The following is a 25,039-nucleotide window of genomic DNA, read 5'->3' as shown; positions in this document are numbered from 1 at the left end:
CTGATTTTTTCCCATAAAACGCATGATAAAAATGAAATACAAGACAAAAATAAAAACTGTAATAAGACCATAATAAATCATAATTATCACCTCATAATTACGAAAATGTCTGGTAGAGAAAAACATTACGTTAATAACAATCGATAATAATTGATCGTGACATAACATCGTTACGGCGCATCACTAGCCACCACACTACACGCAGGATAATAGATGCATTATCTCTCCTTACATCGTTAGTGACCAATTACTGCTCATCAGTCACTATTTTACTTCGGATTACCTTTTTTACACTGATTAACATTGCGTAACACAGCATACTCGTAACAACATACGACTTGAAGCTGACTAATGGTTTCTAAAAAAAGGTTAGACCCCCATAAAAGTAGCTGCAAAGTCTTGTTGAACTAGTTTATTCAGAAGCGGATAGCCTTTTTATAAAACACGAGAAAGTCTTTTAACGCAGAACTTTCCGATAGATAAAGTTCGATAGCATAGTTTCTGACTCCTGTTTTTTCATCGTTCCGGAATGTATAAAAAAATATGATAATTTGATCTCGAGCGAAATCGCCGGGATAGTTCTTTGCGGCAGCTTTAGTAGTCTATTTAAAGTTAAATAGCAATAAGCGTGTTCGGCCATTATAATGTTTATATCTTTAATAAACTCAGACTTATCCAATAAGATATGCAAATGAGGTCTTCAAATCGAAAACATATTTTTATTGCAACCATCCCAAATCGGTTTGAAATTGAATTTGGGTGCGCACGATTGACTTGATCTTGATATATTTTCAAAATACGATTCATAAGACACCTTGTAAGTGGTGGTATTTGAATGTATGACATTTAGAAGTGTATCGCATTCTTTGATGTAGTGTCTGAGTCAGTCTGAGGTATTCGTGAGACGACAGGCGGCCAGCCTTGAACCTCTCCGGGCGTTACCCGGGCAGCGAGTGCCAAATCTTATTCAGTGATACCGCATGATAGCCCAGGCGACGTTTTACCTCAATTGACACATTTTTTATTTAAAATAAACTTCAGTAAAGCCTGGATATGATATTTAAATTGCTTTCTTAACTTCAAAAAGTCTGATTAAATGTTCTTCTATTTAAATATATTTTCGTACCAAATAAGGCCAGCATTTTGTTAAGCAAAATTACCATTTGCGAGATTTATTTTCAATGTATTGATAACAATAATATTCTTTGAGCATGAAGTTTGACCAAATCAGACTCTAGCGCCTAGACTACACCTTTTCCGGTCACAAGTTTTATTCAAACACTTTTTTGCTGCTGTAAATTGCTTATTCTAAATAAAGCTGATCGTTTTTGCTGTACATCTCTGTACAGTATTTTTTGGCCGGGTCAGTGATATCGGTGGAAGTTATGGCTATTGATAGGTTACTGTTGCTATTCAAACGTTTATATTGATTATTTTGATGTACGTTACGTTACGTTGCTTTGCTGCAGCGCTACATTTCAGCATACGCGCAAAACTATCTATATGTATGTATATGTTACGGTTAATGTGATAAATTGAAAATTATTAATAATAACCGGTTATTATGAATAATTCCCGACAGTCGCGGTGAAAGTGATAAATTAATCACATTTAACAGTGATTATTTAATAATTCAACCTTAGTACTAACAAATTTCATAAAAGAGAACAACATCTTGTGTACGTGTTCGTGTACAGCCAAACTTTTGAACGTTTTGATATCATATATTAATATAATTTGGCATAATGAGTTTGGAATGTTTCTTGCATAATATTACTTTTCCATGATGCCTATAACATAATGTTTTGATTTAAAATGAAAAATAGGTTAAGGTGCGGCGGGGGTGGCCCTTGGGCCACCCCTAAGCCGCCTATTTAGTTTTATACACACATAAATGACCTCATATTAATCACATTTACCAAATCATGCGGTAATTATTCATAATAACCGGCGATTATTCATAATTTTCACATTTATCACTTTGACCGTAACATATATATAAAAATGAAACCCGTTTTCCGTTGTCACGACATAACATGAAAACGGCTTGACCGATTTGGCTGATTTTTTTTTTGTAGTTTTCTAATACTCTGTACAAGGTTTTTACGGAAAAAAATATAAAGAAAATCTTTACGCTAAGGCGGTACGAAGTTCGCCGGGTCAGCTAGTTGTGAATAGTTTCTGGAATTTTATCAACTAGGAGTAAAATAATTAGGTCAGTGGTCGCTGGCGCTTACTTTTTTATAAATAAAAAAAATCAACCACAATATAACACCATTTAGATCATTATCACAATGGCGCGCAACTCTACATGCTAGTATTCCCGCGTTCCATTTCGAATTGACATCTGTCATCTACCAGTCACAGATAGTAAAATAGGTTTGAATACTTTGAATCTTTCAAGCTAACTGTAAAGATTACTGTTATAATTCATAACTAAGGCACTTCTTCTTAGCAATTTCTGTATGTTGGTCACAATGTAATATCATTTAAAAAAATAGTCCCTAAATAAATTATTTGACGATCAAACAAATTCTTTCTTCCTTTCAACTTTGTCTAGAACATTTCTTCTGCATCGCTGTCGTTTCTCTGTCGCTGACAATTGAAGGGTTCCGTTTCTGCCTATCGCTAGCCACGTCCGAATATTTCACGCTATACTTTGCCGTAATAGTTTCCGAACAGTGCACTGACAAACAGATAGCGCTGGCCGCCATCCAACGCGCGTTGTAATAAATACCTCCTGGATGCTTTACGGGTGACATTTTAAACACAACACATTCAAGTATAGTACTACACGTTTTTTGTGGAAGTCCACACGTCATTTTAACGTGCAAGTGCCAAGCCGCGAAAATTGATCGAAAAGTCATGACAATGTTTAAACGCACTTTACAGCCAAAATTATTTCACACTTTACCTTTTTTGGCAATATGTAGTACTTTTTTAAAAGCTGTAAAATTATAAATTCGAATAAAAGTACCTTCATAGTGACAAAAAGTACGAGGGCGAGATAACATAGATGCGTTCCGAGGAACAGCCTCAAAATGGGTGCACCTCAACTATTGAACCTACAGCTACTGACGGTAAAGTGATATTCATTTGTTCAGATCACCAACAAGTTTACATTTTAAGGTAAGAGTGCACTCAACAGTCAAATTTTTACAACAGCAAAAATAATCTCAATGTTATTTATGTATTTAAAAGCTTCGTATTTCGTATTCCGACTCTATTCTGAATAAGTACATGGTAACACATGTAACCAGAATAGCGTTCATTAATACTCTACGAACATAGCAATATACAAAGAGTACACGGGTCCAAGTGGCCACGTACCTTCGTCACGGTGGCACCTGTCGCGCTGCCCCACTCTACCCCAATTTACTCCGCTCATAGATTAAATAATAATTAGTCGGTGCGACCCTTAACTTCTCATGTCGTGCTCGTGACGTCATAGGGGTAAAACTATATGAAGACTAGACTTGGAATAAGCAAAGTTCTATGTTATCAAATACAAATCTTTTATTCAGTAGGTACTCATAAGCCCTTTCTAGAGCGCATACGTCCAAAATGGCTTTCCCTACCACCTTCGCGACAACATGATAGGCTGGCAACTTTAATTCAATAACTCTAGCAGCGTTTGGTTAAATTGGTTGATTGATGACAATTAATTTTACTTTTATTATTAAGCTCTTTCAGTCAATAACAATATTAAGACCTTGACACATTTGTCCATAATCTCAGTCTAGTACCTACCTAATTATTATATTATAATTATTTAAAAATATATTCGCACCTAAAGAACCCAGAATGGAAGAACACACGTATACCCAAAATAAGATTAACGAATTACGTCCATTTATCCCCAACACACAGCAAAATGTCGTTCCCAGAAAATACTTCATGTATAAATAAACAGTAAACAAAATTGAGTTAGAAACCAAGGCTCTAACATGTTCGAGGGACATGTAATATTAAAAGAAAATTGGCTGCGTCACTCGGATGCGGGTAGTTGGAACGCTCCTGTGGGATGTTCTATTACGATGTTATGACGTTAAAACCTATAAGAAATGAGTTTAATCAGTAAGGCCCAGAACAGACGGTGAAACGCAACTGCAACGAAACTGCAACTTTCTGATGAATGTAACTGAAAATTTCAAACTGGTCGCGTCATGTGTGGTCTCAACGGACGCTATGGCAGAAACTTAGATGCAACTCAAAAGTAACTAGCAGTTGCAGTTTCGTTGCAGTTGCGTTTCACCGTCTGTTCTGGGCCTAAAGGAAAAATACTTTAATTACATTATTAAAATGGCAACTAAAACACGAAGACTTGGTTAATGAATTTGGCTGTTGACACAATCATATTTACAGACATCCTAAAGATACCTACTTTATTTTAGCCCTGAAAATTAAAGGTCTAGCGTTTAACTCAATCAGTGCCTGAGGTTGCTGAGGTATAGCAGCGGCACGGGAGGGGAGACATTGACATATTATTATTATGACGTGACAGAGCATTTAAATCTGCCCCCCTAGACAAAACGCACTTTTTGATCGAATCGAAAATTGAATCCGTCAAAACTCCATACAAAAAAGGGGCTTTTCGACCGCTTTTCGACTGTTTTGCGATTATAATTTGCACTTTGTAAAACGCACTTTTTGATCGAATCGAAAATCGAATCCGTCATAACTCCATACAAAAAAGGGGCTTTTCGACCACTTTTCGACTGGTTTGCGATTATAATTTGCACTTTGTCTAGACCCACTGAAAGAAGTCTCGCTGACATTTGACGTTACAAAAACACCCCTACCGTGCCGCTCTCATATTACAGGCACTGACCTCAGGCAATCAACTGTTAAATGTTAGCTTTGAAACGAATAAATAATTTAGTTCCTTTTCTTGGCAAACAGAAGACATCCGTTTTGACAGCTCATCAAAAGTATACTAATAATAAAGAAAAGATAAAAAGATAGAAGAAGCTATTGCCTTTATTAGAGTGCTTGTCTGCGTTAACGTCACGAAGCTATCGTAGCGTTAAAATTATATTGGGACGTGTAAAAGATCCTTTGAAAAGCCTAATTGCAAAAAAATTACCGTTTTGTACTTTTTTTTACTTTGCGCAAGGGAAGACCCGACTTTTATTAGATATTATAATCTGTTCCATCCCATGTCTTAAATGGTGAAACATTTTTTAAATCCAATTAACTATAAATTGAGTTTGTAATTTAAGACGGTAATTTTACATTTCATCACTAATTATGAGAATTGATTGTTTTCAGTTTTATTGATAATTATTAAATCGGACAATAAATCCGAGTTTAAATAAAAAAGTTGAGACGTTTGCTCCGTGCTCTTTTTAAGTGTAAAAGAGCTTTAAATAAGCTTAATTGCAAAAAATAATTGATTTTATTTTATGTGGATTATAGATTAATATTACCTTTAGCTTTCCGATAATATACGCGCATGAACAGCATTCATTAGTAACGCAGAAAATAATTTGAGGATATGCATCGATATAACTTTACAAATTCAAAAGTCTCTACTTCTTTTTTCAAACCTTCTTACAGCCTGTTAACTGAAGCTTCAAACTTTTGACCGCCATTTTGATAACCGCTCCAAATGTGTGTCCTTTATGTTCCGGGATAACATCAATTTTCCCAAAGGATTTAGCAATTTGTCAAAAAACCACTCTCAGAAAATCCGTGGTTTAATCTGACAGTTACCATTTATTTGACCTACCTCCGGGCCTAATCCGCAAGGTCAGTGAGCTGACTTTGAGAATGGTTTTTATAAGGGCAGCGCTGTAATAGACGCTGACCTGCGTAGTTTAACGTGCTCCACTTCGAAATTAGGTTACATAACAGTCAGCCCGGATAGCGTAACATGGTTTGCCTTGCTAAAGATGTACCTACTGTAACACAGGGACTGGTTAATATTACGTTTGAGTATATAACACCTGAAATAATTGAGAACAGTAAATGTATGAACCCATATTGAGAAAAAAAAGCATGCATTTTATTCATTGAGCTCAAGTTAATTACCACTCTGGCTGGAAAGAAAAAAGTTGCACTTCAATTATGAATTAAAATAAGTAAATTAACAAAAGACGAGCGATGATTTCGAATCAAGGATTGCGAAAAGAATTCTATATTTAAACTTTTGACAATCTGTGTTTTGCATCTTATGCGGACGTTTTCTAATTTAAGAAGAAATTAATGCACAATATTAGTGTTGTTCCAATGTTTTGGGTGGAGTGTCCCGCCCCGCACTTTAAACATAATTTGGGACAAACTATTGTATGGCATGCATAGAATTCCCTATTTTTAACCAACGAGTGTCATATCTGGTAGTATAATGACGCGTTTGAGTTTACTGTATTACTTAAAAGGTTACGAGCCCAATAAGCCCAAATTGTTTACTCCTCTAAGTGTCCACCAAGGGCATGAATGTGTAATCGTTCGTAAGTGAGTTACCAAGTACTGGGACGACAATGATATCATCAAATAACAGTGTTTGATTGTGGCTGTAGGGTACACAATTATAATCTTAAAATATAAAATCTATGCTATTATTGATGTAAAATAGTGTTATTTGTCATAATTTATGATAATGCCTCAAATTGCAAGTAATAAATAAATAATAATTATTACAGAAAATCCTTCTGAAAAGGTAACCTTAGTTTTATTTTATCGCACTTTTAAAAATGTCCCATTTTTGCTGCAGCTAAACCTATAATTCTAAATTTGAATTTATGTTCTTAAAATAAAAAAGGCCAAGTGACACTGTAAAAAAGAAAAATCCTTTGTCATTTTCCCAATAGAAAACAGTTTACCGGCCATTATCTAATTGTTTTTTCTTTTTCAGGTCCACTATGCGGCGGCCAGTGCTGCGGGCGAGGGCAGGAGATCCACCTACGAAACTCGCTGAGGAGAGTGGCGGAGCGGCGGCTGGCCGCTACCACGAAGCCCATCAAAGAACTTCTGCTTTCTACGAGGCGGACATTGCAGGGTAAGATCCCCTTAGTTTTTCTACAAGGCATCTACTCGTAGTTCCAAATTAAGCAAAGCTTGTTGACTACCAGCCAAGTTACTTAAGGTAAATCATTATTTCTAAATACACTAATAATATCACAAATGGGTAAAGTTTGTGTTTGTTGTGTGTCTCTAAAACTATTTATTGAAAGGGTTTTAAAAATTCTTTCGGCGATAGAAACCTAAGTAATGATTAAGTACCTAACATTATTCTTGAGTGTCATAGGCCCGGTTTCTGAATTGAAAACTACAGCTGAAGCGTGGTCATCTCTACTCAAGGATGAATTTAATATGAAAAGTTCATTCTTGATTAGATGAGCAAGCTTCATTCTTAATTCAGAAACCGGGCCGATAGAGTTTCTATCTGTGATACATAGATCGAAAATTAGAAGTTTAGGAATGTAAATCACTTAGATATAAATGAGGAACTTCTCCCTTACCACTAACTAACGCCGTACAGATATGTTGAAAGCTTCATAACCATTTCCTTAGTGCGCGCGCGTCGTTTTGGCTCTCTCGCGCGGCAGTAAACGCACGCGCAGACTGCGGCGATAAATACGCTGCACGTTGCACTTTACAACCGCGGTTATTACGTGTACAGCATACGGCCAGGCTCAGTAACCCTTATCTTTATGAGGTACAAGGCCTAGAATGCGTTTTCATTTCCTTGACTGTACCTACGAGTACGTACCATACACTCTATCGCCTTATTTTAAGACCCGTGTCAAATGAAATTGCAAATTAACTTCCTCTATTTAAAAATTGAAACTCTAACCAACTTTATTAATATCACTAATCCAACATACGAATTAAATTGAAAATTCTCTCACACGAACAAAGTTTTATGGCGAACCGTAAAACCGCTGGCTTTGTTCCCGACAGCTAGTTGGAGATAAAACCGCCACTACCTACTTAATCCATACCCTGATACCTACGTGAATACCCTAAGTATTTAATAAAGGGTACGCCCCGCAAATATTATATTTGTCACAGAAAAACAACCCTTGTAAAGCCGTATCTTGATATTCCCTGTAACGACGTCGTATATGATACCGTCACTGGATAATAGCGACCGCCATTACTTTTTATGAAACATAAAACCGCCGCCTAAGCATAATTAATTTAATTTAAAATACCAGTAGCTTAGTATGTTTTTTGTGAGTGCGCAATTATCCGATTACAAATTGTATTTGAGTGAGGCGTATTTACATTTTTAATTTACTGCGACGTGCAAGAAAAACGGGCAGAACTATTTTAATGGCTTGTGTTTTTCCTACGGCTAGTCTCCGTACAAAGTATAAATTATATGGTAAGCTATTGATGGAAATGTAACCTATTGCAGTAAGAAAATGAAGAAAAACTTTAGTTTATATCACTAGTTTACAAGGTTTTTTACCCAGAGATGAAACTGATATGTATCGGTAGAGTTATTAACCCTTACTTAAAAACTGAACTTAGAAAAAATTTAGGACGTCAAATTTTGTAAATATTGATTATATTAATTTTTATCATTTTTATACATTTATCTCTAAAAATAATTAAAAATGAGTCGTGTTACTCCTTCTTTTATACTGATTAGTATCAGTTTCCCTTATTATAGACCAGCAGCAATTCGCTAACATATTTTTATCCCAAATTCCTTGGTATCTTTCCTCAAAAACCTTCAAATCCTGGTGAAAACTTTCGCCACGGTCAACACTCACGCTTTCCAGGTCCTCAGGAAAAAAAACCAGGTGAGAATGTAAAAAATGATTTTTTAACGACTTATTCACACCCATTCTTTGGTAATTCCTCATTAATTTGGAAACAATTTCTGCATAATTCTCAGATAAATTTATTGTTACCCAGGAAACTTTTCACTACTGCTTTAAATTAATACCAGCATCTTTCCCTTACTGGAATTGCTGGGTAATGACGGATATAGAACTCCTTCAGATTGTAACACAGGTTTTGTGACTGATGCAACATCAGGATATTCAGGATATTGTATGTTCTTGGTTTTTGTTGTTAAAACCTGTAGTTTCAGTGAGGCAGAAGTAACAGTCATTAGTGTGATTTGTTGGTTCTCTCCATAACATTGGGGTGCCGAATTAATAATAATAAATAGTGCAATAATATATACTTCTCAAATTTTCGCACACTACACGAGGAACCCATTTTTTATCAGGTTTGTGACCGAGATTTGAAAGTAACAGAATTAGGCCCGTTTTCCGGACTTAGTGATTGGTCTCTTCTTTTTTGACAATATAATTTGACCACAAACTTAGCAAAAGTTATTTGGGCTTAATTTACACAGCCTTGGTGACATTTTAAAACAAGTAAAAATGTTAAAATAATACTTAAACGCAATTAAAATAAAGTAGAAACTCCTACACGGCTAACAAGACAGCTTACTTAGGTTAATGTCAATATCTCAAAAACTTGACGTGATAAAAATATGAGACATATATTTTTGTAATAAGGGGGCTGGTAGAAAACACATCCAATATGAATTATCTTTGGGTAAAAGAAAAACTTTTTTTTTGTAAACTAGTGATAAGATGCAGTGTTTTTGCTATACTGTGTATTAGTTTGGCAAACAGTAACCAATAAGCACAGACCAATGCAGCAGCAGTCCCGAATTTGATACCATTGATCACAAAATGAAAGACAAATGTTACCCAACTAACAGAACGATCACTTGTATTCGATTGTCCATAGCATCCAAAGCTTAAAGCTCCTACTCGTGTACCTATCGACCGAAATAGGGAAAACTGTGTCAAATCCCCCGTCAAGAGCGCGAATCTCGCTTAGGAACAGCGAGGGTTGCCCAGATATAATGGCCAGACCACAAGACTAGCTTTAAAGCAACATACCTAGCCAAAAGATCCCTCGTAAAACGTGTTAAATAAACACTTGCGCTTCAAAATTCACGGCCTACTTTGCCTGAAAAGGCCCGGGATAATGTTTAAACTTCATTGTTAGAATAAAATTTGTTAACTTGGATTCCATATTATGAATCTACTTACTATCTAATTGTATGTTTTCCGTTGTAGTTTTTACTTCGCAATGACTAAGTTACGTGCTTTTTTTCAGTTAGTGTGTTTCTGAATAACCCTAAGTTAGTTAAGTACTTAAAATAAATTATCTTGAAACTCTAGGTAATTATTTGATCTGGTTTCCGATTTCATGAAAGCAACATCTTTTGTGTAGTATCTTATCTAGATAGGTGTGGTAAGTGGTTTTTCAACAAAACTAGGCTCGATCGCACCACCGCACCTCTCTCGGTTTTTTAACTCAATCCATGAATTTTCTACTGCTCATACATTTACATAAAACAAAATTGTAAGTATAATAAAGAATATCTAAATCTACGAATGAATATTACGGGAATGTGAGACATTTATCCAAATCCAAAACAGAATATGAAAGCTATCTATTTGATTTGACTCGTGGTATTCTCTGACAAATCGACCTTTATCAGATAAATGTAGCGAAATAGGCTCGTCAATCGTATACATTACCGTGACCTAATGCGAATGCCTTTTCGGGATTTCATTTTTATTTAAATCGGTTGAAAAGGATTTGATTTATTACATTATTTTGTGGCCAATGGCCTGAAATGCTTTGCGTTATTGGCACATTATCAAATAAGAACATTTTGTACGAGTACATAATTGCTAGCTAAATAAAAAAAAAATTCTGTATGTGTATGTGTAGATATAAAAACATTTAATTTACCATCTGATTTAAATTACTTTACGTTGGTGACTTGAGGACCTACTGCTTAAATACTGTATTATTATATTATTTTGTTTGTGTATATCCCGTCTACATCTTTTAGTAAGCAAAAGTCACCTAAATCCTAGTTTTTCCAAAAGTTTCCTATTTGCAAGGTAAGAACCGTTCAATGCCCTCAATTACTAAAAGTTTTTGTAGAGTCAACCCTAAATCGTCCAATTTGTCGGCGCGCCGACTTGTTTGGTAAACAACCCTTGTTCAATGGCTTAACCAGCTCTGGGCACATATTACTAACAACATGATATTAATTCATAACTCTAAAGCCTTCTGAATAGTTTCGTTTGGGAAAGCTTGCTCTATTGTGAGTCGTGTTTGCACGTGGCTACATCAGGGGTGGGCAAAAGATCGCCCGCGGGCCATCTACAGCCTGGAAAGGGCTTCAATCCAGCTAGGTACTTAAGTTAGTATTACTCAAAAGTATGCTAATATTTTTAACCAGCTTGGCTTTGGCTGTGGCTGAAGGTAGAAGCGAGATTCTCCAGGAATCCTCATCCGTAGGAACTGGCTATATTGCCTTCTTATACATTGTTGTTATGGCCTGTCGCCATTTAGGTTGTCGCCGCACTTGTTATAATAAGGTTTCATGGAACATGGAAATGCAATCATGGAACTAAACACATCAGATAATAAACCTTTGTTTTATGTTATTCGTTATGACAAATAAACTGAATTTATTCGTAACATCTTGTGGTCCGTGAGTCAAATTTCCACTACTAATCAGCCCATGTCCTAACGCGAATAATCCTTTGAAAATTCGACACCATTGTCGACCCGATTTGTCCGTCTAGGTCAGGGTTTCTCAAAGTGGGGTACGCGAACTCCTAGGGATTTGCCATTCGACGGCAGGGGGTTCGCGACAAGATTTACGTAATTAAAATTGTCCAAAATTCTAAAATTGACTCCATTCGCGACAACTAACAATCACAAGCACACATCACATTAATATTACTAAGACAATTATTTGATACCTTTTATTTACTTTGAAGAGGGAGGGAAAAGTTCGCTGTCACCTTTAACAGGGGTTCGTGGAGCCGAAAGTTTGAGAAACCCTGGTAGGTAAACAACTTAGCACTCGTACTTTGCATCCATGGGGTACTCCAGACCCCTATTTATTGTTCCAAGTGCGATCACGTTTGTCTACCACTGATCTCTCGCAGCTGGCTGTAAACAAATACCTATCATATCGATGTGCACGCTCGAGCGATGGTGGCAAGATCAATCAGTGTTACTCGTGTTTGTGTTGATACATTGATGTATTGATTTTACGTGTTGTGAGTTTGTTTATTGATATTGGTAATTATGTACACTGGCTAATTTTAGATTTCATTTGATGATTTTAGACGCAAACATAATCAATGACATAAATATACGCCTACCCTTAGATAAGCAGTGGCACGAGTAATTATATCCAGACGTAAATTATAATATTCTAGGTACATCCAACGCCATTTTAGCGAAAAACCTATACCAGTTTTGATGCTCGAATCTATGAAAAAAGGGTTCCTGAAACAATTTTTTCATACTTAATCAATTTTTATAAATTATCACCAGCGGAAGGTCTACCTACTTCAGCTTACATACATCTTAACTAACAGTTAAAGTTGCGTTCACCCTTAGATAGTGGTTAACCAACCTTTGCCAAACTGCTTTAGCCGCGTCAAGGATAAGTGACACGACACGAGAAGAGAGTGAATACTGGAAACCACATAGACTAACTAAACTAACTTCGATGTTGTAAGGTAAAAAGCTCTTCAAATATTATGTAGATTCTGCAAGGTCTACATCGAAAACGTTTTAATATACCGACTTTATCCATCTCTGTCGCTTGACTAACGTTTCTACGTGGGAAAGTGTCTAATATATTGCCTAGTAGTAAATACGCTACAAGAGTGGTGACAACTCTGTCAACGTCGCACATAATCCTTAGAAGGCAGTAAAAGCGCGCATTCACCGGCTGTTGGTAAAAAGCCGCTCTGGCTGGCTGAAGCTGGAACATTTATCAGAGGATCACGAGATACGCGAGACCACACTTGAAATGTTAATTGTGAGATTAGCCACGTCTTAAGTATGAAAGTTCTAGACCTATTTACTTAACTTATCTTGAGTTTACTTAATAGGCTAAAGTACGGAGATACATTATAGGTACTTTAGAATTTTAGATGATAGTTGTTTGATAGAAGGTTACACCAGTAAATACCTAGTGGAAGATAACGAATGATAGTTTTCAACCAAAAATAATCCTTATGGAATAGTAAACATTATTGTAACGAGTACAATAAGCACATAAATGTGGTTATGCCTGATTTCTTGTCAAACCATCTGCCTTTTAAGCCTTCATCAGACATTGTCGATGACCTGTAGGTACTTTGTCGCTTTATTTCAGTTCCATCCCAAGTAATAAAACAACAATGCCATTAAGTAAACTGCAACTACGAGCAATGAACAAAGTGCATGGTATGCGTTTTAAAAATTCACTATCCTTCTCCATCCAGTAAGAGTGTGCTGAAAGCGTCGTTAATATTAACCCTCTAAAGGTGAATTATTTTAGTGCTTTAATGAGGGTGTCCTTTGAAACAATAGAAGGGAACCCCCTCGATGGCTTCCTCTGATTATTTCCTCGGCAGCTGGGGGTTGAGTACCTCATTGTTGAGTTTTAATAATAATACATTATACTTGAGGCCGGGCCGCGATTTTGTAAGAGTTGTTTGCTAGGTGAATCTTTGTCCTTATTTCCCTTCTGATAAATTATTTGAAAACATTAATTGAATGTTTCCTAGAAAGAATTGAGAGAATTTGTTCTTTAATATTTAACGATTATTATAACATTTCGGTCAATAATTCTGGACTTGGTTTAAATTTTGATCAAATAATTTCTCTACAAATTTTCCACGTTGAAACATTGTAAATTCATATTCTCAATTAAGGTGTTAAGACCTTTTTCGTTTGCCTTTCATTAAAAATAAAATTCAAGCGGATAAATATAATTTTCCCTCATCAGTATCGCTGGAAAAACTGCAGTAACAGGGCTGCAGACTCATCAGTATAAACAAGGTAAGTAATTAGCGCTCAGCACCACTAGAGTCGAGTGGGCCAATTTGTGAACCTCTGCTTCAATCGTTTGTGTGAGTGAATACGATGACTGTACAATGGGATGAGGGCTCATATTTTAGAAGGCTCTCTATTCACTGGTCTAATCATGTATGACGGTCGAGATCAAAGCGGGTTGTAGATCAAGAGATGAGATAAGTTAGTTCAGCTTAGCTCGCATAGATGACGCAGTTTTCCATGGTTGTGTGTAAACTGCAAACTATACAAATACATGCTATGGGAAATTGCGTCAGCTATGCAAGCGAAGCTCTTGGTCTTCAACTCTCTCAAATATTCCAAAGAACTCACTTTATTGTAAGTTGACTTTTCTTAGAAGACAGCTCAATAATATAGAGTCTCATAGAAAATCTAAAATTATCCTTACCAAAATCATAACAATATGCGACTTTGGTAATTCAATAAAAGTTAGTCTTCACTAACTGATATTAAAGTTGGTAATCGGAGGTCAACCTCGTGCGTTATCTTTATTGGATTCGAAGATAAATTCTATTAAGTTGGGCGTAGTTTTTGTACGTGTGCCGTAGGGCAGGGCGGAGGGCGTCTGGAGGTCTCGCCGGTTGATGTACACAGCGTCACTGGCAGTAATTTAACCTAGAAACAGTTAAACTAAAACTAGTGAATAAGTTTCTTGCGCTGCTTCTTCTCAGCACTGACCCATTTATTGTTCCGAAGCAGCGGTAGGGTTAAAACTGGGGCGTGTAAAAGTGCTTTTTAAAAGCCTATTTGCAAAAATAAAATGAGTTGTATTAGTTTTAAAATATTATTTTATTTACCATCAGGACATAATAATATGTTATGCAAATTTTCAGAAATGCCCAGAAATGATTACGTAGATAGGTACATTTAATGAAGTCATAATGGGAGAGGCTTAGGTCTTGTAGCTTGATGGATGTGGTGTATTTTGGGCTAATACTTACAGCAAGTAACCGTTCAGAAAAAATGGATTTCATGCAACTTTCTCGCCTCAGTTGTGTCATTTTTCAATCTAGCTGATTTAGGGAGGATTAAGATGCAATAACAAGGTTTTGAATAGTAGACCGAAGTCTAACCCACGAAGTCATTTTGATATCACATTCAAAATATCATTAGCAAAACCCATCAAGAACTACTTACCGCATGCACCCCTACACTGTGGCTTTATGAAAGACGAATGACACTTATTATTTATTGAGCCACAGCCGCGCGTGTCGCAGGAACACTGAATACAGGGATTTGCCCTGAAATATGGCGGCTCCATCAATTCTTGCTATTAGATGTGGCGCGGAAATTGAAACTCCGCGCGAAATTGGTTTAGCTGGATACAGCGAGCGTTACTGTTTATTTCTTGCTCGTTATTCGGTAATGTTGTCAAAATGTTTACGTTAAACAGCCATTTAAAGGATAATACAGTCTAGGCTTAAGAACTTTTGGCAGAGTATGATTATTGTCCTTAAAACATTAATAGGATTCAAGCGGTGCTCTTATTCTAAGTGGAATGCCATGTCAAAATACAATTTCCAGCAGAATTGTAGCAAACATTTAAATTGAAATAAACCTTTACAACTTAGGCTACTTCAATATAAACCGTACTTACACTTACTTTAACAAGTGGTTAAACTCAAAACTCTGTTAAAACATGTACAATTTTACATTATTACATAGATCAATATTTGAATTCAATCGGAAGTGTTTCGGCAACATGGAACTTAAAAATAAAAAACAATCATCCAAAAAAGTCCTACGATTCGCAAACATTCGACAGTTCATATTGATTCGTTCCGGACTGAAGCGCCTCGGAAACGATGCAATATATCACGTGACAGTAAACAAAAGAGCATCTAAGTACAATGTATCCGTATACGATTTGTATAATATTGTATTACATTGTCGGCCTTACAGTTTACGGCAAAGTCATTATTACCCCTGACACCAAGCTGTCAGCAGATTGCCTGCAAATATTGCAATGGCTTTTCAATCTCTATAAAGTACTTGCAGTTTTATTCAAAACTCGTTTGTCTGACTTATTTAGAAATCAGAAAGCGTCCCTATACGCTACGACTAGTCCATTAAAATTAGTACCTATAAACTATAAAGATTATTGGATATTCCATTTTAATTATACAATCGAGAATTATTGATCTCCTTATTAACCAGTTACTTAGAAGAAATATCATGGTATTCGATTTGGCTTCCGTATCTTCCTTTACAAATATATAGGAAAAGATAACCGAAAACCAAATATCCACTCTCTTTGTACACAAATAATATCTATGTAGTCGTAATAACAAAGATTTGTTTCATAACAATGTTCGTAATATTATATTTGCTTCATATGAGTTCTTTCAGCTGTAGGTACATTTCGTAATCTTGTTTCATGTCATATCTCGACGGTACGCTAAACCACTAGTATTTAAAAGCAGAAAACCGACTAAGACAAATTCTTTTTAAGCCCCCACCCACTCTAAACACTTGTGACATGAAAGCAAGCAACGCACCGCGCCTCTCTGAGGCGTTAAGCACCCATACCCCGCCATTCATTCTACCTCTCACACCCCGTAAATAAAACGACTCCGTTTTAACAGAACCATTTACATAGCATTACGTGAAAAGATAATAACCCGATAAAATATTTAATTAAAGCCCTCCATGACGGTTTCTATCTCAGACAAGACAATTTATAAGCATCGCAGAGGAATGTCGTGAGTGATCCCTCTCACCGCGCATCCAGAGATAACACTACTTATACAGATGAGCACATCAGACTTAACATTTCAGTTGCAAAATAGCACTTGTCACAATGATATAAGATGTTACACTGTTAAGCTTCATGTGCCGTCGTCTGTACCGTAGGACACGAACAGGTGCCGCAAACTATAAAATCAAATAATGGCCTGTTTGCTCCCTAACTAACGTATTTACATAGGCTCTGTGAATGTTTGAGCTTAAGCTCGTTGTCTGATCTATCAACTCACAGCAAAGTAGGTACTGAATCTAGAAATGTTATTCTATGGGGTCAACTGAAAGAGTATTTTTGAATATACGAAAAAGTTGGTTTAAATATTATTAATTTCTTTCTATTGGTCATTGGATTAGATTTTCAAATAAAAACTCCACGTCTCTTTTTCTCTACATTTTTGGAAATCTCTTCCAGAAGTGTTGATTAAATTTAATCTGCAGAGTAAGTAGGTGGCAATGGCTACTAACATATTACGTTACTTACGCTTAAGTGCGCGAGAATTATCGAACCGGCCGAGCTCTAGCGGCACGTGTTGAGCAAAATGTAATTTTAATTTAAATTTCGGCTCGTTCTGGACCGTGGGTAGGTTGGGAAAACATTCATTATATTTTCGTATTTCAGTTCAATGGATACCATTATCGGAACCCGTGTTTGTAACATGATATACAAATCAAATATATTAACGGTAAACTTTAAAGAAAACTACTGGTAGAAGGTAAATAAGTAATTTGCATAGATTAGGTTACTTTGTTATGTCGGCTGTCTTAAAAATCTATTGGATAGAGTTCTAGACCACAAAAGTTATGATTGTGATTCATTATATTCGTAGAACATATTCTTCACGCAAACGACGTTGTGGGTGTCGGGTTCTTCCAACAATGTTGTATTGTATTGTATTGTACTTAGATTATGTCCGTAGCCAGCCACATAGATAAACGCGCTACATTAACTATTCAGCTGGTTAAAAAAACATGTTTTTTTGTCCACAGAACACCTCATAGAGTTGTCCCGGCAGTCGCAGAACAAGACAGCTGGCTTCTTCCAGCAGCTGTACAGGCGGCACGCGACACGTGCGCATACGCCGCTCGGCGTCCTCTACGACGACATACGAGCGCTGCTCGCTTCGGGTCCCGACCGCGACTCGGAAAACCTCGGCTCTCGGCCCCCGAAGGACCTAGCCGAGAGCTCCAGAAAGTTCTTTCGAGAGGTCTTCCCAGTGGCCTACCAGAGCGTACTGAAGCTAGAATCGAAGAGGTTCACGCCTGAGTACGACGAGTGCTTGAAGGCGGCGTATGACGCTGTACTGCCTTTTGGGGATATTCCGGAGCAGGTATGGTCCATCACATTCCTTGTAAAGTTTTATTAAATTGTAGATTTATAACTGTGTAACAGAATGCAAAATTAGGATGACGAATAATCTATTTTAGTTTGGAGATATCACCAAAACGAGAACTCGATACAGTTTTCTACATTGTATTCTTCTGTCCAGATGGGCTCCTCACTCTCCCGGTCGCTAGAAGCAGCCAGAGTGTTGCTGCAAGTGCTGGCAGCGGGCGCTGGAGCGCTGGAGTCAAGCGAGCTCGTCTTGTCGCAGACGAACGAAGAGTGCTTTAACAAGCTGCTGCGGGTCGCTGGATGTGCGCGCTGCAAGGGCCACTATGCGCGGCCGTGCAAGAACTTCTGCCTCAATGTTGCTAGAGGGTAATAAAAGTTGTAATATCTCACTTTCAATCCTGACATGTTCTGCAATACTAGTACCTAGAGCCAACACACATTTTAGAGCTTTTTTCCAGGACGATCCAGTTTTGCAGAATCTGCAAAACTGGACTTTCGTGTGAATACACAAGTGTGTGCTTGAAAATCTAATTCCAAATCCATACGAATTGGTTTTTTGCGGGACACTGCAAACGAGATGTTCATGTGAATGTTAATATTTAAACACGTATACTACGAAACGGGATCCTGCAAAAAACAGTTCCTCCAAAAAAATTGTTCCTGCAAGAAATGGGATGTCTCTGTGAGAAAGCACCCTTAAGGTTCGAAGCTAGTCCCGAGAGAAATTTTCACTCACTCTAGGCTTTCTATAAGTTTTGGCGTTACAGAATCTTACGCAGTCGAAGCTCTCTAGTATTTTTCATACCAAACCTGTTACCCTAAACTGTCTCGTTACCAAATAATATAATTATTACCCAGTGTTCGATAACAGAAGTCAGTCCTCTAGTTTCAAACAAAGTGCACATTTTATAAGCGGCGCAAACTCTGTCGCTAATTAACTCCGTGTTGGAGTCAAACTTGGTCAGAGTTCTTACAGCCGCGATACGGCTCATAACTTTAATAAACTATAATTGTTTAAAGTTCTACGACAATGTTTAGTGAGGGTACGGTACTTGGGTGTCTACTTTTTAATTCCGAAACATTAGCTGCAAAAATTTGCGATAATTTTTTGCTGCTTCACTTAAGCGGGCATCTTAAATATTTACTGCTCCGCCACCCCTACTGGTTGTAAGATTGTAATTTTATACTATGACCTAAAGCCTTCCTTGATAAATGGGCTGTCGAACACGGAAAGATTTTCAGATCGGACCTGTGGTTTCTGAGATTAGCGTATTTAACTAAACTAAACGGACTCTTCAGCTTTATATATTATTTATTTATTTATTTATTATATTATACCTATTTGGATTAGTATTATACATATTATTGTTTCCTTATTAACTTATCAGGCATTTAGTCTATTATATATATAATAATATATCAAACTTACATAATTATTTATAGTTCCCACCCCCATCGATAGTAATACAACACAATGGCAATGTGAAATGGAAAGCAAATTTGATATTTTACACCTACCTACCTTATTTTACGTATTTACTTACTTCTCACTTTAAAAGAGAAAAAAAATTGTTAAATGTTCACTTATTTTCTAACTTCTACAGTCTTATTTCTAAAGGCTGGGTTTCACCGCCAAGCTTTGACCTTGACTATGGCGATGACCGTGTTTTTTTATATGGAGTTTGAGAGATTTTTTGGCGTCTGTCAGGGTTTGGGGTGAGATGGTGTAACCCGGCCCAAGTTTGTCATACAGAAGAGCAGTCTCATTCTAACACAAGTTTTACAAACTTAAAAGGATGAGACTCACAATATCATTGTTAAGACTTTTATCGATAAATAAATAATTTTGAATTTTGAATTTTTTTTGAATTTTGAATTTTGAATAAGATAATTTTAGAAAAATAGATGGGATTCTGCGAGTACTTAGCTTAGTAGGTCCATTTAATTTGTACTTATTACATTTTAAACTCTCTGCTTTCATTAGATTGATTTTTCCACCCAAAAAAGAGCAGTAGCTGTTTCTAAAAGAAACTTTAGCATTTAAAGTAGTAGGTATATGTTATTTCTCGTTTTCCCTGCCCGTGGTCCCACTATTGGTAGGTCCGCAATCGTGGTCCCACGGGGTCCGCAATTCCTACACATCAGACTAAATAACTACGATTTTACAACAACCTATGTGCTGGATTCATCGTAGTAATTCAATCACGCCCCTATACCAAGTGCTTGTGCTCGCCAGTGGCGGAACAGTCTTACCTAAGTGCTGGCATTGGCACCCTATAAATCTAATCACAATCACGCTCTACCAGGTGAATAGGTTCGCCAGTGGCGGAGCTTTCCTACCTTTAAGCTGCAGTCGGTTCATGGAAAACCGTAGTAATCCAATCACGCCCTTATCCCAGGTGCATAGGGTCACCAGTGGCGGAGCTGGACGCGCCGTGGGCGGGCTACGTGGAGGGCCTGGAGCGACTGTCGCGGCCGGACGCCGACGTCGCGCTGCGCGAAATGGAGACCCAGCTGTCTAAGGCCATCATGTACGCGCTGGAGAACCAGAGCATACTGGAGAGCAAGGTCAGTTCTTTATGTAGTGTGGACTTACACTCCTCGCAGACTGCAGACTTAGTCGGCCGATGGTTTGGCCCGTATATTACTCTAGACTAGAAGTATAATTAGTCCCACATCAAAATTACCTAAATACCGACGCGTCTTTTTTTTTCTAGAGTTGTCTAGCGCATAACTGGTCAGTACCTGAAGTATTGGAAGCGGCATGGGAGGAGAGACAGATGATGTGACAAAGAACACAAGTCTGAAAAGCACCTCTGAAATCTCGCTGAAATTTGACGTCACAAAAAACACCCTCCCGTGCTGCTTCCTTATCTCAGGCACTAGTTATTCTTGTGACATCGATTACACGTAAACACATGACAGGTGCAGGTCAATAAAAGCTTTTTTAAAACGGGCTGAAGTCCGAGTACTCTGCCTCATGCATGTATGCATATCAGTTGCCGTGTAGAGCATAGTCTGGATGCGTAATTAATTCGTTTACACAATCGATGCACAGCTGGTAAAACTACTTTTAACGTGGGACCCTATTATACGAAATAAAACACTGCATATAGTGGCGAGTAACTGGAACTCGCAAACAGCGATGCAAGTTTAATTTATAAAAATGCGATATACCGAGCATGAGTGTCGGCGCGCTAATTAAGAGCGCCGGCCCGACGGCACCAGCAATTTGTGCACCGTCTCCGCTGCACCTTCAATTTGTTCCCTCACAACGAGATAATTTTCTGCACGATAAAATATGACTTGAAATTTACAACGTCGCTATAATTTCACACGATATACCGCTGCGCCAACTAACAGAAGTTCTACATTTCGCACGCCATTTTACCATGAAATTGCTATCACAATCGGCTGGCTATGAAATGTGGCGCCGCTAGTTTCACCCGCTCATGCGGCAATTCAAAAATATTGCTGTTAAACACTCCAATGTACGAAATGAAGTTGTCGGGTGTCGTTTGGCAGAGAGCCACACGTGGTCGGCACGCCCACTAGACATTTCAATTATTTCTCCGCTAGCGGACGCTGGCTGTTTTGCATGTGGCCATTTCTCCGCAGTAAAACGGCCGAGAATTCAATCACTATTACAAAGGCGATGGTCCGTCCAATAATCGTAAAACTTGGAATCTCTTCCTAGGTTGCGTTTACGTTTATTATGAGCGAGGCGTAGGCTAAGCCGCGGGCGACGTGGGCGCAGGTCGCGCACCCACGTGCTGCGAAACAAAAACGCACCGAAATGACCAACCTTTATCATCTTTATCATCGAGGTTGACATTCTGGCCGGCATTAACATGATTTAGCATAATAAAAAAGAAAAAGCAAACATAACTCTGAAATATTTTCGAAGTTATTATAACCATATGGCCACTATTGTGGCGATTATAGGAGTAGGCCGTATAAGGCGCGTCCTTTGCCGGAGCCGAGCTGACTGCAGAGCACTTTATCTAATGGTTCGAGTTAATTCTGTAATCGAGTCTTTATTAACGGCTTAAATGCAAAGGCACGGCAAAAATCGAGAGCAATAAATTCTACTCAGAACGAAGCCAGCCTTTATCTGGCGTGGTAATTCAATCGCGGTAATTTAGGAGCTTTTTAGCATTTGCTGAAAAACAGTCTGGTTTTCTTTCTTACCTACTTTTATTGTGGTAAACCCACTCTTATTACAAGCATTTAAATCATATTCCTTACTTACAAGGGTTAACAGGGATATTAGTAATTGTGACAAATGAGTACCTAACATTAAAAAAATACATTATCCTTTAATAGTGAAAGAAAGGAAAATTAATAAGTAAAGAATAGCATGCAAAAAGTTAACCCGTGGTTCACACTTATTTACCTCCAAATCGACGGCCGATAACACTAACTAGTAACTACTATCCGAATGACTATAATATGTATGGAGACTGTCTTTACTAGCGTTACGCTTGACGTTCTCAGCGATCGGGTTTGTGAGGTGGATGCACGTGGACTTAGAAAAGTCCAGAAGCTACACGCTCCGTGCAGTAAACTGCGGTAACCACATGATATAAGAATTTATTTAGTTTTATGTCACACATTGGCGTCAAGACCGTCAATCTTGGTAACCAGCTCAGTCTTTCCAACGGAAAAGCGCAAAATCCTCCAACCAGTTTTACTGCCCCGTAATAAGAGCCATAAAAGATGAGTGCGTTGCTAGTTTCTTTATGAATATTGAAGATAATTCTGAATAGAGTTTCCGTTATGAAACACATTTCTGTTTTACGGCCTTTCTAATAAGTACACCTTAGTTTTACGTTTCTTGGCTTTTAAATAAAGATAAAGCTCGCGAAGATATTGAACGCACACGAAGCATAGGATATTGAGTGGTGAGGAACAAAATTTGCAATTTTTATGACTGCCAGCCAACCCACAATGACTTGTACGATATGTTTATGTTGTTTATTGTTAACACAAAACAGTTATTTTAAATGGTAACTTCTGGAAGTTACTGCATAAATATGATTCATTTCAAATAAGCAACGTACTTAGTTTAAATGTTATATTCAAGTCATATTTTGCTTGTGTGACATTTTACGGTTTCGCCAGTACATTGTTGTTCATTTGACCGTTGTTTCTCGCTGATAGAGGTTTTACGAGGGAAACAACATTTGGCCTTATAAAGATTTGGCCGACTTTTACGAGTTTTATGACAGTCCGGGTGATATACAAAGGGAACACACAGTATATTTCCCTTTTCCCTTATATCTTGGAAATAAAAAGAGCATTCAACTGTATTTAATTAATTTATCAAGAGCTGCTTTAAAATAATTTCAGTGTTTTCCTATTTCTAGCTTACCACTTTGATTTTTCTTATCCACAAAATAGAAGCTCTTGGACTGCACTGATGGAATGTGATGATCCGGCCAAAGGTAGAAGAATCGTTTATTTGACATCTTTAATAATGAAGAATGTATAAATTGCAATAAATCTCTTTCTAACAACATCCCAAACTTGTGTAAGTTCCTACTTCCTACAGTATGGTAACTAGTTTCTATAAAGTAGAGCAAATTATATCGATGAACACACAGACATTTTCAATGCTTTTGCTATGAAAATTGAAAGTCAACATCTTCAAGTCTCCGCGGTCAACGCCGTAATAAAATCTAGAAAAGTGCATACGTCGGGAACGGACACCGAACCAATATTTGTATGAGTCTTTGTGTAGAAAAGAACGGAACTTTCTCGCTATCGAACCGAGAGATTGGTTTACTGAATAATACATAATACATTCGACGGAATGGCGTTAGGTGGAAGATGAATGATCCGACTTGTCTATAGAATACGTATTAGGTACGAAGGTTACGACCGAAATCGCCTCACCAATTATTTCGTAAGATGTTTTTGCTTTCGTCAACCAGGTAACATTACTCTCTTGGAAGTCAATAAGTTCAATTAGTAACCTGAAAATTGTATTTTCCAACGACTTTGACCAGAATAAACAAAAATATAACCCGTTTTTGGCTTCGCAGAGTCGTGTAAAAAATAAGAGCTTCAATCACGCAAACAAAACAGTTTGATCAAAGATATGCACAAAGCGTAAGATATATCAATATAAAATTGATTGGCCTTGAACGTCGAATTAAAATAGCTTCTATTATCACAATTCAGCGATCAAATTCTATACAAAACTACGGGAAGCGAGGAACGTTTGGCCGACGTGTCGGACAAGTTAAATGACAGCATAACGCGTGAAGTGATTACTTGGCTATTGCCAAAAGGATATGTGGTCCTTCGACACCGGAAGATGTAATCACAGTCGCGTGCTTCTGAGCTGTGACTGTGAGCCTGAGAATGACTCACGGGATGTGGGCACGTCTCTACCGCGTCTACGGCCGCTTAACCGTCGCATTGTGTTGCTGTACTTGCTGTAGTCGAGGGAGGAAAGTAAACATGCTGTACAGAGAAAATGCCATCTCTTAATGTACAATACCCTTTCAGACTGTGACTAGGTACTTTCATGGTCATTAACATTAGAATAATTATTCAGTTAATCCGTGATCATGGCGGTAAGTAAGGTAAGTACATGGTGGCAATCCCGTTATTAATAATTATTCTGATTGTAACTTGTTCCTTGAACACATCTTGGAAATAGAAAAACTGAATAATATTTTCATTCTCTCTTATTGAGAACCTATTGCAGAACCGTGGTCACGCACGACCACTCAACCTTGAGTGTACGACTGAAAAGATGTAAAGTGTTCGACTCTTACCTTCTCCTTATCTTCAAAGTCACTGAAAATAAAAAGAAAAGTAGAGGGAAAACCTTTAGCAAATTAATTAGAATTTTTCTTTACACAAATTAATCTTCAAATCACGTTAATTTGGGCAAGGACAAGCATGTGAGTCTGTTAGCTTACTGTCGTCTACTGACTACGTCTCCGTCCTGACTAATTTGTTTTGGAACAAAGACGAAATTCGCAGTTCAACACCGGGAATTCGGTCCTAATTAATGAGATGCAAGTGAACAATGACACATGCAAGTATGCTGAATTCTGTGCT

General features: G+C 37.5%; 1 protein-coding gene across 1 annotated transcript in view; it reads left to right on the top strand.

Moving 5' to 3' along the window:
- Positions 1–25,039, top strand: part of LOC135084309 (division abnormally delayed protein) — a 144,738-nt gene that overhangs the window by 99,257 nt on the left and 20,442 nt on the right. The window contains exons 2-5 of the mRNA XM_063979114.1: positions 6,857–7,000; positions 17,617–17,957; positions 18,117–18,328; positions 20,362–20,530. Of these exons, the coding sequence (XP_063835184.1) occupies positions 6,857–7,000; positions 17,617–17,957; positions 18,117–18,328; positions 20,362–20,530 (866 nt within the window). The remainder of the gene's footprint in view (positions 1–6,856; positions 7,001–17,616; positions 17,958–18,116; positions 18,329–20,361; positions 20,531–25,039) is intronic.

This window comes from Ostrinia nubilalis, chromosome 2, assembly GCF_963855985.1.
Source record: "Ostrinia nubilalis chromosome 2, ilOstNubi1.1, whole genome shotgun sequence".
Taxonomy (NCBI): domain Eukaryota; kingdom Metazoa; phylum Arthropoda; class Insecta; order Lepidoptera; family Crambidae; genus Ostrinia; species Ostrinia nubilalis.
The sequence above is the reverse complement of the archived record's forward strand: the minus strand, read 5'-3'. Positions and strand labels throughout refer to the sequence as shown.